The 17,572-nt window shown below is 41.2% G+C and overlaps 1 protein-coding gene across 2 annotated transcripts; it reads left to right on the top strand.

Annotated features, from left to right (window-relative positions):
• The first annotated feature begins 1,480 nt into the window (after nt 1-1,480).
• Nucleotides 1,481-16,295, top strand: scarb2a (scavenger receptor class B, member 2a). Of its 2 annotated transcripts, XM_026342848.1 has the most exons (13): nt 1,481-1,972; nt 6,324-6,481; nt 6,725-6,872; nt 7,250-7,444; nt 8,077-8,168; nt 8,648-8,767; nt 9,154-9,332; nt 10,037-10,155; nt 10,477-10,550; nt 10,677-10,728; nt 10,819-10,971; nt 11,790-11,837; nt 12,177-16,295. In XM_026342848.1, exons 1-13 carry the CDS (start codon nt 1,850-1,852, stop codon nt 12,306-12,308), a joined length of 1,593 nt encoding a protein of 530 aa, XP_026198633.1. In that variant the 5' UTR covers nt 1,481-1,849; the 3' UTR covers nt 12,309-16,295. The 2 variants fall into 2 exon arrangements, with proteins under 2 accessions (XP_026198633.1, XP_026198634.1); XM_026342849.1 differs by lacking the exon at nt 11,790-11,837.
• The last annotated feature ends 1,277 nt before the right edge of the window (nt 16,296-17,572 follow it).

Here is a 17,572-nt window from a genome sequence, read left to right as displayed (position 1 = left end):
ATTTAGAAACACTAATCATCTGAATTAATCAAAATTTCAAAATTAAAAATATGTTATCTTTTGCACAATGAAAAAAAAGATGTTAAACTGTTTCCCAACTTGTGTTTCTGCTTTTTCTCCAGGAGCTCAACAATCTTCTGTTATCTTTGTTTATGTTTGAGGAGTCTTTTTTGAAAATTTAGACTTAGCTTCAAAACATTAATGAAGTGTTTTTTTAAAAAAAACACGGCTGGTTAATTATCTTTTCAAGAAAACAATGTGCCTCTAAAGTCTGCTAATACATACAGACAGGGGTGCAAACTGGGGACTAGAATGGTGCATTAACATTTGAAGAGGCTTATTTAAATGTCTCCTTTCTGCAGGCATTGCATTTATTTTCTTTGCACTGCAAAAATCAACAAATGTGTCATTTGTCCTGAGTTGCCTGGGAGTAAACCCACTATCCACAGTTTAGTGTTGTTGTTTTTGTGCAGGCCTGTTAAATCCAACACTTTGCCTCCAGGTTGAATGCAGTTTCGTCAACAACACTGTTGACTCTGAAACACTGGCATTTCCTATATTTACAGAGGACTGCAAATGCTCTCCTGCTTCTTATCATTTATATTTGTCATATGCTTCATGGTCTCTGCAATGTCGACGTGAACTCATGCACATGACTGTGTTTCTTCACTGCAGCATCATTTGTGGTTAATGTGGAGCCACAGCAAGTCGCTGAACATCCACTTTGCGTCTGCAGAACATCACCTCGTCCGGTTCCCCCTTTATAGGAGCCCCGCCTCGAAATCAGTCGATCAAATTCAACATCGTGCTCACCAGCGTCGCACCAATCAGCGACGAGAGGGGTGGTCCTGAGCCGGTGGTCCGGGAGGCCGGCACCCAATGAGAGCGCCTCCTGGTCGGACAAACCGCTCGCGTCAACGATCGTTGGTCGTTTGAATGGTTCATTATTCATGTGCATGCTGAGCTTATTTAAGGAGACACGATGAGGCGAGGTAGCGGAATCACTTTAAAAGCTAACGGATCTCCGCTGACTGCACATTTCCTTTTGTGTGTGTGTGTTTGTGCGCGCTGAAAGATGTTCCCGTGAGATTTATCAGACAGTCTCCCTCCACATGCTCGTTATAAAGTCTTGGCCAGGTGGACCAACACCACCATGTGGCAGCGCTCTGCTGCTAATTCATTCATAATCCTGCTGGTGCAAACTCAAACATGCCACTAACTTATACACCAACATGAATAAAGATAAAAAAAAAATAGCGTTAAAGTTGTGGAACTGCACCAGACGCCGCGCAAACTGCGCGTAAAGGCGCATGAAATATATAAATCTAGGTTTTATTGTGGATTTACCATATGCTAAATACATTATATTTAATCGGTGACATCAGCCATGTAAGGAAAGCACCACCACTACCGGCTTTCGTTGTACACACACCCACCGCCCATGCAGCCTCCCCAAAACGACGCTGTTCGCCTGACCGACTTCATTAATACGTAGAGGAAGGGGAGGAGGTGGACAGGTCTTCTTCTACGACCCGATGTGCTGAGAGCTGCTGTTTCACTTCGTCGCCGCCTCCGAGCAGCTCGGTTCCTTCTCTCTTTCCATTTTTTTTTTTCATGTTTTCATGAGAAGTGCCAACATTTTTGATACTACTTTCGCCCTGTCCAGCCTCGCCGGGTCGACCGCGGCGAAGAGAGAAGTTTAAACCCAGCTGCTATTCAGGAGACGACGGCGGATCCACACCTTGCCTTCGCTACCTTTGGTTAATCGTTTTGGGGGAGGTTAACGTCAACTTCAGTGAAGTTTTCTTTTTTTGTTTTGCCTGAGAGGACAGCACATCCACCCGGCATCATGACTCGGAGATCCTGTGCCATTTACGCCACCGGGATCGTGTGCGCTCACCTCCTGATAGTGGGAATCGCTCTGGTTGTGGCTCAAGTCTTCCAAACAATGATACACAGCCGGCTAAAAAAGGTGAGTTGCACAAGCAGAACAACAAAAATGCAACGATTTCTACGTAATTTCCCCTCCTGCCACACTCGCTCCATCTGTCACTGTTTAGGATTTACACGTTAAAGCGTTTCATATGCAGTGGTCAGTCATGCGCATTCAGCATCTCACCGGTGCTACATGCAGGGTCACAAGGTAAATGTAAGCGTGTGTGCGTTAATTGTCTGATTTGGGCTTTTTGTAGTTTGGGTAGTACTTCGGTTTGCTGCAGTCTGCACCTCCACATCTGCGGGATGAACCTGAGGCATTTCCATTCATCAATCCGCATGATCCGAGGTCGTGCAGCGTGTGCGTCCCAGTGTATTGCTGTGCAGCGTGAAGGGGGTTTGTTCAAGCTTGCATTGAAACAGATGATGAATCACGGTGTGTGTGTGCTTTTAACATCAAACAAAAACCCAATAAAAGCTTCTCTAAAGGTAGAAAAATCCCCTCGAACTCCTACAAAGGGGAAAATCGACGAGGTGACAGAGGGAGGTGAGTCCTCATGACCTTACTCCATTTTATGGCATTTTATCTCATTTGACATAGTGTCTTTAACATTCCTTAAAGGGTCTGCAGCATTTTACCCATCTGACCAATGAGGATTCAATTAGGGTTAAATGAACGGAAAGAGCTGTTGGAAAAATGGAGGGGGGAGAAATGCACCATGCGATTTTTCTGCTGCTGATACCACAGCAAACATGACCCGGTGACACACACGAAACGGGCTTCATATTACTGATTGTTGAGCTCTCACCTGTAGTAATAGTAGAAATCTCGGCAAGCAGCGACACTGTGTGAGTAGGGGGGAGGTGTGCGGGTCTGGAGGGATGATGGGGGGAAGGGACTTTGGGTAAGTGGGTTTAAGAGTCAGGGAATCCCTTACTTCTAGTGATGGATGTGTTGCAGGTTTTCCATGGTGGTGTTATCATCCACCTTTCTGAACGTGAAGCTTCCAGTTTGTATAAACCGGACAAATGTGCATTAGTTTGATTTCTGCCTCTTTACATAACTGAAAACATAGACGTGGTGATGGAAAATGTGTTTAATGGGCTGAATGACTAAGAATAAAAGATGCAAATGCATCTGTACGCAGTGCCAAATTCTGTTCTGCGTCTCCAACGGTCAAGATTTGATTTCTCTTCTTTCTATCTTGAGATAAAGTCCATATAAGTCAATCAATACTCGGGCTTCATTTTACTGAGTTCGTTGACTTTTTGTAATGATTTAACAACCATATTAACACAACAAGGCTAAACATTTATGCCTAACCTGGCTTGGATTTCTAACTTGCACAGAATGAACGATTACTATCACTCTTTGCACCCTCACCTCCAGAAGCGGCTCAGCATGCAGCACAGATGCCGCTTGGTTTTATTTTAGGATGTGCGCTCCCAACACTAAAAGGGGGGGCAAAAAACAGCCATACGTTTGTGCACAAGCGTAGTTATGTTTCTAGGGATTGGATGGTCTGTCGTCGCAGTTTAGAGGCATGTGGTTGTGATGGGGGAGACAGCCTGATGGGGTGGGGTGTTACCGGCCGACACCCTAGCCCACCCTGAAGACCCACTGCTGCTCTCTGCCCTTTTAAATACCCCACATTCCTCTCCCTGACATGAATTACGGTGTTGGATGCTGTGCGCTCCTCATAATCTGCACTACAGAAAGTCGCATCCTCGATCTCCTTAAGAAGAAACTGCCAGGAACAGCTAAGCAGAAAAGCTCAAAACACTATTTGTCCAAGTTGGAGACTCACAAACAGCTGTTTCACTAACTTGGTTTCCCCCCCTCCTCCTCCTCCTGAAGTTAAATTTAGGTCTAGGTCTCATTTTCCTCTCATTTCAAGTCACGGCATCATCCCAGGGGACCCAAATTAAGAGAGTTAGTCAGAGTTGATCAGCAGGGGACATAATTCTGCTGAGGCTGGCGATTACACAAAATGACAGCACGGCTAATCCTCTTTGGACACAGTCTTCCCAGGCGGACCCAGACACGCTCAACTCCAGTCCGAAAATCTACCTAATCTGTATAATATGATGTAGCCTAGTTGGTGACAAGTCAAAGCCACCTCCAGGACACAGATCCTTTATATGTCTAGTGAGCTGGGTGTGAAAGGAGAAAGCGGAAAAGTCATGCGGGGAATTTGACAGACTTCTTAGCCTTGGGGGTATGATTTTTGCCTGCGAGCAACCTCATAGAGCCTTGTTGTTGTTCCAGTCTCGGCCTAACCCCAGTTGTTCTTTCTGCTCAGATGGGAAAAGTGAAAAGACACGCCACCTCCTTGTGCCACTCCTCTCTGCCATGTTTGAGAGAGGCGACTTTTCACGGTGGTTTGACTGACCGAGCAAAGAGCAGGATGGTAAAATGCACTGAAACGCAGTGCAAATGCAATTCAACCCAGGAGGAACATCGGAAATCTGATAGTTTTCCTTCTTGTATATTATGTGTATTCACTTTTGTCTAGTTGCGGATCAGAGCAGGATCTTGTCACACCACACCTAAGCTGTTCCTAAAGTTGTTTTGTTAAAGCACGAGTCACATTACAGTCATTGTGTAGTTTAACTCAATCAGCCTTTGCATCCACCTACACTGAATGTTTCACCTTTTTGTCCCTTGCTTGTGATAGATCATGGCTATTTCTGACAGATAAATGATTCTCAGAACTTTTGAAGAGGACATTTATTTATTTATTTATTTATTTATTTATTTATTTTTTCAAGGTTGTCAAATTCAGGGATTCATGAAGGCTACTGTCACATGTCAGTCTCTCTAATTCTGCAGGAGAAAGGTTCAACGAGACAGAAACCATCACTTAAAAATGCAAAAGTTAGCATTTTGTTTCCAAAAGGGAACAAAATAAGACACTTCTGCTAGTCTGGCACAAGTCCTATTGTGCACTGACTTCTCATGATGGTCACATGCTCCCTTTGCATTAGCTGCTTTCATTTCAGCTTTTAATTAAGAATCAAGACTCAGGAGAATTCTACTTGAAGTGTTTTTTTTGGGAAATCCTTACACAGCAGTCTGTCAAAACCAAAAATGACTATTCAGGGTTTTAATGACTTCATGGGAAGAATCTCAGATGAAGCAATGCAGCATTTGTCATTCATGATTTGTGGATATTCACAGGTTCATAAAGGTGCTGAATACAATAGCTGCTCTCAATTACTCACAAACCTAATGACACAATGCATTCATTGCATTGTGTATGTTAAATTGTATTATTATTATATATGTATATTGTGTATTTTCACTGAATATTAGTGGACTTTTTTCCGTCATCTGCAGTGTTTGAATCTTCGCCCTTCCCAGTTAGGTGAACCTGCTAACCTTTTTATGTAGGTATTTTCTTTGGCCTCTCTGACATCTAACGTGTTTTTGTAAAGTAGCAAAGCGGAGGTGAAGCGACAAAACTGGCAAACAATGGTATAGAGAAAAACACGTTTGAATGTCGGAAGTTGTAACCTAAACAGGAAGTGGATGCCACACCTTAACACTACATTTTCTCAACGTCTCCAGTGCTGTTGAGAAACTCTAGAGGACAATGTATGGTCTCTTTTAAGTGCACTTCACTAAGAGGACGGAGGTTTTTTTTTTAGGAGCGCAAAAAGACACGAAAGGAAGCAGGTAATTTTTCTTTTAGCGCGTTTAAAAATACCCACAAGAAAGGAAAGGGCCTGTTTGTTTTCCTGGGCAACAAACACCTTCAGTCAACAAGCCTGAAGCTTTCCATACAGTTACAGATTACACTTCAGACATGTGACAACCAGGCTGATGTCACACACAGTTACGCATGACTTTAATTTTCAGGCCTCTGTGAAACCACTCAGAGTGAAACCATCTTCTACGTCTTGTGTTGGCTGCTGTAGTCTAAATACGGTCGCTCACCTGGAGTTTTGCATGTAGTTTTATAGCTAATGCTGCACAGATGCCATGTGTTTCGATTGTGTGGGCTGACTCGCTGCCCACAGACAGATTCCTGCCTCAGCTTGTTGAGGTCTTAGCCCGCGTGCAGGATTTGCTAAGACTTTTTCCGCCTGTCTTGACTTTTTTCTTCAGCTGTGAAAGGTTTTTCTTTGCTTCCCTCTGGGTTTTGGTGTCTTGGCCCGTCCCCAACTCCTCACAGGAAAAAGTGCCATGTGTGCTCTCAGATGGCCCCGATTCAGAGCGGTGAAGTGCCCGAAATGTGAATAAAAACATTGTTCCACCGAAGTGTCAAATTTGAGAAACTGAATGCTTTTGCCATTAGTTTCTGGTAACACATAAAACACATCATTACTTTTTTTTTTTCTGCTGTTTCTCAATAAAAATGTGTTTCTTGCGGTTATGCTTACAGGAAATCACATTGACGGAGAAGAGCCAAGTGTTTGAGTCATGGAAGAATCCACCTCCACCTGTTTACATGGAGTATTACTTCTTCAACGTGACCAACCCAGAGGAGTTCTTGGCAGGTGGGAAGGCCTCTGTTAAACAGATCGGACCATATACTTACAGGTAAGTCTGTTAATTAAAACCTCAACCTTAACTTAAACAAAGTGTGTGGGCAGAGCTGCAGCTGTAAATGTGTGTAATATGTAGTGATGGGAAAGGAAACTAGTGATAGTTTTACCCCTTTTTATGAAGTCCTGTTTACGGAAAGCCATCTTGCTCTCTGTTCATCTGGGATCGTTTTGTCAGTGTTTTGAATACAAAACAAAAGACATCTGGACTAACTGGCTGATGTCCTATCCACACCAGGGAATACAGGCCGAGGGAAAATGTAACTTTCTTGGAAAACGGCACCAAAGTTTTCGCCGTCAACCCCAAATCTTTTGTCTTTGTGCCTGAGAAGTCTGCTGGTAACCCAGAGGTTGATCTCATCAGAACTGTCAACATCCCATTTGTGGTAAGACGTCGTGCGAGTGCAGGATGATGTGTGTAATTCTCTCCCAGCCAGTTTTTCAGGTCTTTGACATGTTGTTTTTTTTTTTTTTTTTATCACACTCTTCTCCTTTTAACACACTCCAAGCAATTGTCCTTTTAGTTTTATAATGACACTTTGAAATCTTGAACATTCAAACTCCAGGAACTTTAGGCCAAGACAAACAAACCAAGTGAACTTAACGCATCATTTGTCATGAGTTTTCCCACACAAAACAAAGACCCCAAGTATTGCTATAGTAAATCTAATTAAATAATTGGATGAAAGCTTTGTCACCCTTTTGCCTCCTTGCATTCCTGTTTCTAATAGTTTTTTTCCCTCTCATTGTCTTTCATCCTCAGGCAGTGATGAATGAGCTGAACTCCTACTCCTTCTTCCTGCGCACCGTCGTGTCCATGTACATGAAGGGCATTGGTGTCGAGCTGTTCATGACCCGCACTGTGCATGAGATTCTGTGGGGCTTCAAAGACCCTGTTCTTACAAAGGTCCACTCCATGAAGCCTGAAGTAGATGAATATTTTGGGCTGATGTATAAGGTGAGGTTCCAGGCAATGAATGGGGTTTTAGAGTCTTGTCTTGTTGTTTTAAAGTCTTGTCTGTTGGTTGTTAGGAGTTACTGAAACAGACAGTAGGAAGGCGGTGGTCATGTCGCATAAGAGAAGTGAGATTGGCTTCATGCTGATGGAACATGTTTATACTTCCTGTTTATTGACTAACAGCTGCCTTGTGATGCTGAGGGATGCATTTTGGTTAACAACCATCAAAAGAACATCAATCATCAGCTGTTCTGTTAACTGGACTGAATAAAGCAGGGACACTGAGGACATAATATAGATTTTCCAACATTTTATACAGAAAAAGAATTGTCAATGAAAAGGTTATTTGCAGCCCTTAGCATAAAGAGTAGTTTTTTTCTGTGGTATAAACACCCACCAAGTTTGAGCTCTTCAATAAATTACTAATGCCTTATTGTGTAAGTCTTGTGGGAATACACTGAGGGACACACGGATGACAAATACAAAGTGGTATTTCTTTCACAATTCCCATGGTTCTTTCGTTAACAGAGAAACACTGTTTTATGACTCAGCGCCTCTCTGCTATATCCTCAGAAAAGGTCTGTCACAGCAGCTTTATCTGAACCTTGTGTCTTGTATCTTGTTTTCTACAGAAAAACGGCACCCATGAAGGAGAGTTTGTCTTCCACACTGGTGAGGAGAATTACTTGGATTATGGCAAGATCGACACGTGGAATGGCCTGAGGTAAAGAATCAGGCAGGCTTGACTTTCAAGGAAAACTACTTTTCTTTTTCCTCAATGACAGGAAGCACGTTCTTGTCGGTACATGGCTTCCCCATCCTCTGTTATATTTTATTGTTGCAAAGCCTGTGTCTGAACGACCAGAGGAGAAAGCGTTGGCACCCTGGCTTTCAGTGGCGCGGGATTGCAAAATGAATGTTTGTATAGTCAGCTTTGCAGTTTGAATGCAATCGGCATGTATAGGTAGAGTCCAGCAGTGAAACTGTGCAAAATGACTACATTACACGGACAAGTCCTGCATTCAGAATCGTAAAAGGTTAACTATGGGAAATTGTGGCCAACTTTTTCTGAAATTTTGTAAAACCCTGACTTGTAGTATAGATGAAGTAAAATAAAATGAAAACACATGTTTAAGTACCCCGAACTCGCACTTAAGCCACACTAAACACTAATACTGTTCTTTTATTTTTATTAATTAATAGGAAAATGTCATGGTGGTCTTCCAATCAGAGCAACATGATCAATGGCACAGACGGTGCAGTCTTCCACCCTCTGATTAACAGGAACGAGCTGCTCTACATCTTCGCTGCTGACCTTTGCAGGTATGCACAAGTTTATATGGTTATAAATTAGTTTCCAGTCAAAGAATCTAAGCAAGAATTTCCAGTGAAGTTTAAGTTAAGAAATGCATGTTGAGTCACTCCATGTGCTTACACATCCACTGATAAGAACCTGTGGTTATTGCAACTTCTTATAAGGCTTGATATGAACCCAGAACACACGTGAGATAGCCGTTTTGACCTGGACACACCTAGCTAAAGAGTAATTATACAGGAAGTGGTTATCTTGTGCACAAGCAGTATTTATTTTATGACCCGACTACCTGGAAGATATCCATCGTCTTTATGGCTCTTATGTTCTTTATCTAAAGTCTCTTCTTAGTTACGACTCCTGAAATTTGGTGCTGAGCTCGGTTTTCTTTCCACAGGTCTATTCATCTGGCCTATGTGGAAGATGTGGAGGTGAAAGGCATCCAGGCTTACCGCTTTGCCCCCCCCAGTGATGTCCTCATGAGCCCCAAAGACAACCCCACTAACGAGGGCTTCTGTGTGCCAGCTGGAGACTGCCTCGGCACCGGGGTGCTGAAAGTTAGCGTTTGTCGAGAAGGTAGGAGCACCGCCCCATTTCACCCCCTCACTTACCAAAGACTGACCCAGTTACCCATCACCACCCATTTCCCTTTGATAACTCCAGACAAGCCCCATGACACAGTTTCCCCCTCTTTCTACCCCCCTAAAAATGCCCTTTCAGCAATCTCCGGTGGTTCACATTCCCACTGTTTGAGCATGGCAAATTTTACTCAACACACAGTTCAATGATTAACGGTCCTGACTGTGTGCAGTGGCTATTGATGTGTTTTATGGTGGTCATTGAGTGGAGTGTGATAGCTCTGATAAGGCAATCTCCATGGACACTGACACATGGAAGTCATTGTATCACTGGCAGATATGCTACCGTAACCCCAGTACTGCAGTTTGTCATTCATCATTTATTTAATTCAACAACTTCACAAAATGTCTTGTATGTCTTTCACTACACACTTTGTTTAATATTTGAGATGCTTTATTAATAACCAATCAGTATTAAGGATTGTTGTCATGTACTGTTCTAAAATCATAAATTAAAAACAGGTTAAATTAAGTTACAAACTAAAATATCTGCTGTGAAAGTTTTACTGAAAAGGGGAACAAAAATCTAACAACTCTTATAATACCAGAGTTTCTGTCTTTTTGTTTTTATCTCATCTGACATACTTGGTCATCTTTACATACAAGCTTCGGCTGACATGTCTTTGTCTTTTCTCCTTTAAGGTGCTCCCATCGTAGTATCTTTCCCCCACTTCTATCAAGCAGACCCTATGTACATCAATGCTGTTGACGGGCTCAGTCCCAACAAGGAGGAACACGAGACGTACCTCGACCTGCAACCGGTACGACTTGAGAAGTGCTTTAAACTCATACTGACATTTAGTCGCTGACACAGTGATGAGGAGAAGGTCAATAGACAGTTGATTATTCTAATTCAAACAAACTAAATCCAATAATATTTCCATATTTGAATTATCCTATAAAAAACACAGGGGTCCAATGTTTTTTCAATATTGGCTACAGTTTACTTAATGAGAGGTCACAAATTTTCTTAAAGCAAATTAAATGTGTCTTCCAACTTGTAAGAACTTATAAAGAAAACATTTCTCAGTAAAGCTCTTTCTACTGCTTCTAAAAATATCTGTCTTACTCTCTTTTTTCAGACCACAGGAGTTCCTATTCGTGCCTGCAAGCGAGCTCAGCTCAATATCATACTGAAGAGAGTCCAAGGCTTCCCGTAAGTCAAACTTTGTTGAACTCTCACCCACTTTGCTGTTGCCACACTCTGTCCCCATTTTGGCCACATGTTGAGCCAGATGTCCTGTCTGACCTCGCCGTCTCTGCCTCTCCTTCTGCTCTGCAGCGCAACCAAGTTCATCAACGAGACCATTTTCCCCATCATGTTCGTCAACGAGGTGAGGACCTTCCCCTTTTAGCACGATGTGAAACAAACCTTTTCTGATAAGAGAACTATAGGTCAACATTGTCGTCTTTCTCAATCCCAGACGGCGACTATCGATGATAACTCAGCAGCACAGATGAGGACACTGCTCCTAATTGTGACTCTTGTGTCAAACTTCCCCGTGCTTATTGTGGGCATGGGTATTATCCTTCTGCTGGTGTTCGTCGTCTTGTTCTGCCGAAATCGCCAGAAGAAGGTAGGGTCCGCCCCGCCGCTGTGGACTAACCGTAGTATTAAACCACACGGTTACATTGGTGTGAAAAGTGTGTGCTACCCACTGACATTAGCTCACAGTGTAAATGGGGAATAGACTTATGACATAATAGTCCAATGTCACAATAAATAGTAGAGTTGTTAATGTTTTGACTGGGTTTTTGCATGTTTCCTATATTAACCTCACAGTGCTGGTGCAGGTTTAACCCTGGGGCATGTTAACACTGCATGTGTCCTGCACAGCAAAACCAGCATGAACAGTTTCCTGCAGTTCTTTATCAAATATTTATTTAATTTTTTTTTATTCTTGCTGAACATTTTCTAACAGTCGATGCATCTTTGACGAACAGATTAATTTCTGTGTTCAGGAAGAAGTATCCTAGTTCCTGTTTGGTCAGTGCAACTTTGAGCTAGCGTAACACTGTGGAGTACCAAAGTGCATTGAACTAGGATAGTCCTGAGATTGATGTGCAGCACATGTTTGCCTCTTATCTCTAGTAGGGCAGGACTGCTGAACCTTGGTCTCACTGCCCTCAGATTATTGTAGTTCAGGTTATTCAGGGTCTGTCTGGACAGTGACCTGCAACATGCATGTTTAGAGCATAGTTTTACACTATATTTTGGAAAATACTTATTATTATTATTTTTTGCTGACTCTCTGCAAATACTATAATTTCGCAAAGAGTCAAACATTAAATGTCTTGGATGTTAACGACATGCTTAATTGCAATGTGAAGACATATTTGTTGTATTAACCAATTTTAATTTTCTGTAACCCCCTTTTTTCCTTTTCTGTTTTAGAATGAAGTAAAACGTATTGATTTTACTGAAGCTTTTCATTCTTTTACTGTAAGTTTTCATTTTGCCTTGTTTGCTGTTCTGCTTTTAATTTGTTAAACATCATCTATCATCATCATTGTTGTTGTTTTTCTTATTATAATTTTAATTATATCAGTATGGGACATGATATTCTATTTAAGTTCTCACCTCACAGTGTAATTTGTTTTTAATTTATCATTGTCTGTGGTGGTTTTGGTCCTAACTAGTTTGTACTGGTTAACTGTGAACATATCAGTCAAAACATATATTCCCATTTTAATGTCGGTGTTAAATTAAATATTTGGATATCTTACTACTTCTATGTTTTTGAATTAACACCTTTTCTTCTTCCTGGCTTCTCCCATCTAGACGGCAAAAGACGACACGGCCTACACTCAGGTCAGCGACAAACCTGACGAGTCGTCAGAAACGCCCGCCAACCAGCCAGCGAGGAACGGCTCCTACATCGCCATGTCTCCTGTGGAGGCCCAGAAGTTATGATCGAGGATCCCACTCCCCAGGCTCAGGAAGGGGGCTTAGGGAGCAGCACGGGGGTGTTACATGCCCATGGGTGGGGGTATACACACACAGTGAGCTCCTTTTCACTTATTTTTGGGGGGGGGGAGGATAGGGGAAGGGGGTGGGACACAAACCCCAGTAAATGTTTAGTCAACAAAGACATTGCTCCTCTCACTGAGACCTCTTATGACTGTCTGTCCTCCTCTACTCTTCCTGCTGAGCATGGCCCTCACTGCCTGCCGTACTGCAACACAACCAACTCCCACGCCTTTACTCCTCGTGTCCGTCCTAGTTGTCTCAAAACTCAAAGGGACTCTGGGTGGTTCAGCCAGGACAAGCCTTTTTCTGTAATCCTTCTGAGGGAACATGGTAGCATAGGTGTTGTTGCTGCACACAGATGCATGATCATCTGAGCGGACTCTGCTGACTAACGTGGCTCAAAGAGCGTTTAACATTCACCCGAACAACAGTGGGTGTTTTCTACAGTGGTATTCTTGCTCTTTCCTCTCGGTCAGTGAGGAGCAAACAGTTTAAAAAGAAGAGAAATCCCCTGTAAACTGAATCCTTAGTAGAAGATCTCTGAGCTCCTGGGCTCAGAGGATACAGTGGTTTTGCTAATAAAACTGAAGTTGTCATATCCTTTTGTAAAAAAACAACAAAAAAAGAGGGAGCGAGACAAGAAAACTCACTGAGCCGAACTATTTATAGCATTTTTGCCTTTTTTCCTAAGATGAATTAGTGCAACCACACGCACACCTCCAGTATCAGTTAGTCAAAGTGTGTGGAGCTTTTATCTTGCACTTCTGTGTCCTGTCTTAATGGACGATAGGCGACTATTTTTCTTGACCCAGGCACAGTTTAGTGTGACACCTGAAATACTCGTGATTTCGATCCACCCTCCGCTCCTCGTTTTTCCTCAGCATCACCTTTTATTTTCTTTTTCCAGAACACTAGTTATAGACGGGAATAGCCAGAGACCTCAGCTGCATCTCAGTGTCCTCATTAGTTGAGGTGATGAATAGCTAGCTGTGAAATTATTAGGATGTGAGTTCATCACACATCAAACAAAAAGGAAGAAAATAACACCCACAGAACTTACAAGGGAGACTTGAACATGCTTTCTGCCTTACTGAGGTTCTTTATGCTCATACATTGTTCAAATAAGCTGGTAACCTCTTCTGTTGTTGTTGTTGTACATAATATAAAGGGGAAATGTCGAGATACCTCTGATCAAATCCAGCAGGCAATCCTCCTAGGTGTGCTGTAAGACACTAACTTTGCTCTGGTGTTGACCGCTCCTGCACGTCCACACTGTTACATATTAGAGAAAGCACAATTAGGATTGCTAAAACCAGTCCTCACACAAGGCCACCAGGTTTTTTTCTGTCCTGTTATTATGTACATATTAATAGCTTATCTCTCAAAGACACTGTCAAGTGCCGTGATTACTACTAAAAAAAAAAAAAAACAAATAAACAAAAAAGAAGAAAAGTGGAATCACTGGGTGTTGGGAGAGGACGCCCTGTGCATCCTTCACCGCTGTGCAAGTCATTCAGTTTGCCAAGGAGCTGAAGGAAAATTCAGGCAAACGCAGCACACAGCGCTTGAATCACTATGTCTTACATTTCATGTTTTTCTCTCCGCCACACTTGTCTTGTCACCGACCGACTGGCGTTCGCCAGCGGGAAGTGAATTTAAGGCCATAATGTTGTCAATGTGGAAAAGTGTCTGCACCTTGCCTGGAAACTGTGCCCTGTTTATTGTCTTTTAGTTTTTTTTCTGTCCATGTGTTGATGTTGGTTTTGTTCTGGTCATTTCAAAGCTGGTGGTCCATATATTCAGTACATTTCAGCAGTTTGTCCAGACTAGTATTGGTTATAAGGGATGTTGTTGCCAGTACCCTACAACATCTCTGCCTCTGTGTTACTTGCTTTTCAGCACATAGTGTCTTTTTTTTTTTTCTTGATTGACTTTTGTATTTGTTATTGCTGCTAAAACATGCTATAACCTGTGGACTTATTAATATTGATACATGGAGGGTATACCATAATGTGCTCATGTTCAGGTTGTTCCACAGAGCCTTAGATTTCAAAGGCTTTCTGTGTTGCCAAACCTTTGACACGTGAGCACTAGATACAAAGCCCAAAGCTTGCTGTCATTTATTGGAATTAGTAGTTACATTTATCAAACATTCATTCCTCTTGGCACACTATCTGACCATATCGCATGTATCGTTGGGGTTTATCATTGCTTTAGTAAACCGAACCGTCCTCTCCGCGCCAGAACGTGACGAGCTACTTCGCTGACAATCGAAGGTTGTCGTTGGTAGTTCAATCAGTGTTGGAGAGTCCTAAAGGCAAAAGTTTGACACTTACGGCAATATGCTTTTTCTCTTTCAGATAAGATACTGCATTAAGAAATACCTAAAAGTGCAGTTTATCATTTTTGCTCAGTGGTTATAAATGAAGACACATGGGGTATGTTTTAGAGGTGTTTTTCCTCATTTATTCACATTCATTTTATTTAACCTGCTGCTAGTTGTAGATCTGGACACAGATAGATATGAGAGTGTTATCATATTTCATCTAAGCGTATTTCCCATAATGTCAAACTGTTCCTGTTTTTTGTTTCGTTTACATGATAAAGAATCTACAGCCTTGTGCAAACTGTCCATCGTTCTGCACCTTTTTTTTTTTTTTTTCCCCAAAAACAAGATCTTGACTTAAACCTGAAAGACCTTAATCCACACACGAGCCATCACTCCTCCACATGTCTGACTTCTACTACACCGACCTTTGAGTCCAACCGTTCAACCCCACTGTCTCTTCTCTCCTCGACCAAAGATAACCCCCAGCGCTGTTTACTCTCCTCTGCGATAACAGTTGTGCCACAAAATCACAGCCTACCTTGTTTTATCTTTTCTTGTTTGTTGTTTTTCGTTTTCCTTAAAAAAATGTGCCACCACCACTTATGTAAAGGATTTTTCATCAGTGTTGTGAGTGTGGAAGCATGTGTGTACGTGCCTTTTTACATCAAGGCCAAAAAAAAAAAAAAAAAATCACTTGGTAGTGTGATGGGTATTGCGGTTTTTCAACCAGTGCAAGAGCAAACAAAAGTAATCAAAGCTCTTTGTGAGCAGAAAAAAAAATCTCAGTATTATGTAAGACAAAGCAATACAGAGTTCTAAAGTTATAAATAAATTGTTGATGTTTTGTAAGGGGCCACACAATATTTATGTATCTTTATTTTCCTGAATTTATTTTTGTTAGCTTAACTTGTGTAAGAGTATTTTGCTTTTTCTGTAGTGTGATTTAATCTTTTATTTTGTAATATTCAACTTGAGAACATTTCATTTTTGATCATTTCAATTTTTTTTTTTCTTTTTAATTGTAAAACACAGACCAGTATGCCACACTGGGACCAGTAAAATGTAAGAGTGTTCATGAGTGGTGTAAGATTTGGGTGTTTGTGTTGGACGAGTATGAAATCTTGTGTGAGTAGTAAACAAATCCTGTTTGTGGAGCCAAATGCACCATTTCTGTCAAACTGGAGCGAATTACTGGAAGGCTGATTATCTTGATGACTGATAAAGTAAAGCGTCAATGCTGTGTTAACCTATCCTATCTAGATGAATGAAGCCCTCCTTCAGGGATGAGCACTAGTGCCATACTCTCCTTACTTTTTATGTTTTTCCTTGATTTGCTCTATGGTGTAACAACAAAATGCATCTGCCCATTCTGGTGTTCTGGAGTCACTAACAGACATTTCATTTGGAGATATACTAATTTGTTTTGCTGCTGAAAATGACAATCCCCTTGTCATGTTAGGTGCAAAATGACTTCAATTATATATCCATTTTTAGTTTTGATAATTTACACCGCACAGATGTTTCTACAGTGCTTTTGTAAACATTTCTAGTGTATTTCCAAAAAATAAAAAAATAAAAGTTGCAGTAAAGTGCAAAATTCATACTGTTGTCTGATGTCTTTTGTAAAACTGACTAGCTTCAGAGGAAAACTTGATGAATTACAAAACAAGTGTATATATTGATGGAAATTATAAGCAACTAAACTTACTGTGGAGTTTTACCTACACTGAATGCGCTCTTAAAATCATGTCAATGGCTCGGACGTTTGAAACCCAACTTATTTGAATTTATATGATCTTATTTGTCTTTAAGAAGGTAGAATAGATTCTGGGGCTTTTAAACTTCAATACTAACTCACGAACACCTGTATTAAATAAAGTCTTGACATGTTTGTTGAGAAAAAACTTTTGTATAACTGATAAGCATTCAGTAGTATATTTCTTTTGTCACACTACTGAATATGTGATTATATTTTCTGTGATTTGAAGTACCAGTGGTACAAACTAACTAAAAAAAACTACCTTAGCTATAACTTTACATATCATTTGAAGTTATTTACTTGGCTTGTAAACATTTGAGAAAGCAGCACTTAGATGGCTCAGTGATCCAGAGAAGTACAACTATACAATATTTCATAAAAAGCTAATTTTCTGTTCTAAAACCAATCAATTATATAAACTAATTTTCGCATGAGGCGACCTCATAGATTGATCCTGTGACCTTTTGATGGGGCCCAACCCTGTGTTTGGTGAGCTTTTGGTCAGTAGACTACTCATCATGTATTAAGAACTGTAGTCATTTTAATTACTGTAATACTTTTGTACTTTTGAAGGCATGCATGTTTTACTTATAACTCATTATTTTGCATAAGGATTTAAATTCTGGATTAAAGACAGCTGGCAATGTTGTAATAGACCTTGTCCCTGGGCAGAGGTAGTTTATTTATTTATTTGTTCTGTGAATAATTGGACAAACAGACAAAGATTAAAGAACAAGGACTTTTTCGAGATTTACTTTGTTTCCTTACCATTTACTGGCACTCCTTTTCTGCAGCAACAAGAAGTTTTGCAACATAACTGTGATTGTTCTCAGTTTCAATCCTAACCTCTTTTCCCACACTTAAAATCTACAGCTGAACAAGTCCCTGCAGGTTTTCAGAGAGTGTGTGAGGACAGGTTTCTGTCCTTCACTCAGCTGTTTGAGAGATAAATCCACCAGGGCAGTATGTTTACTAAGTGTCAGCTTTCAGATCATTATTCTAACCGTTAGCCTCGGGCCAGTAACGTCCTGCGTGTTGGAAATCATCTAAGAACACACATATGTTCCTGTCCTTGAGTTGATCATTTCAGGGTCTGCAGACGTCAACGCGTACGCACGT

This window comes from Anabas testudineus, chromosome 9 (genome assembly GCF_900324465.2).
Source record: "Anabas testudineus chromosome 9, fAnaTes1.2, whole genome shotgun sequence".
NCBI classification, from domain to species: domain Eukaryota; kingdom Metazoa; phylum Chordata; class Actinopteri; order Anabantiformes; family Anabantidae; genus Anabas; species Anabas testudineus.
The sequence above is the reverse complement of the archived record's forward strand: the minus strand, read 5'-3'. Positions and strand labels throughout refer to the sequence as shown.

Excerpts from the sequence above, each read along its gene's own strand:
- scarb2a (XM_026342848.1), top strand. The coding sequence starts at position 1,850 with ATGACTCGGAGATCCTGTGCCATTTACGCCACCGGGATCGTGTGCGCT. Across the intron at positions 7,445-8,076 it reads ATTTTGGGCTGATGTATAAG|AAAAACGGCACCCATGAAGG; the intron begins GTGAGGTTCCAG and ends TGTTTTCTACAG. Across the intron at positions 8,169-8,647 it reads GACACGTGGAATGGCCTGAG|GAAAATGTCATGGTGGTCTT; the intron begins GTAAAGAATCAG and ends ATTAATTAATAG.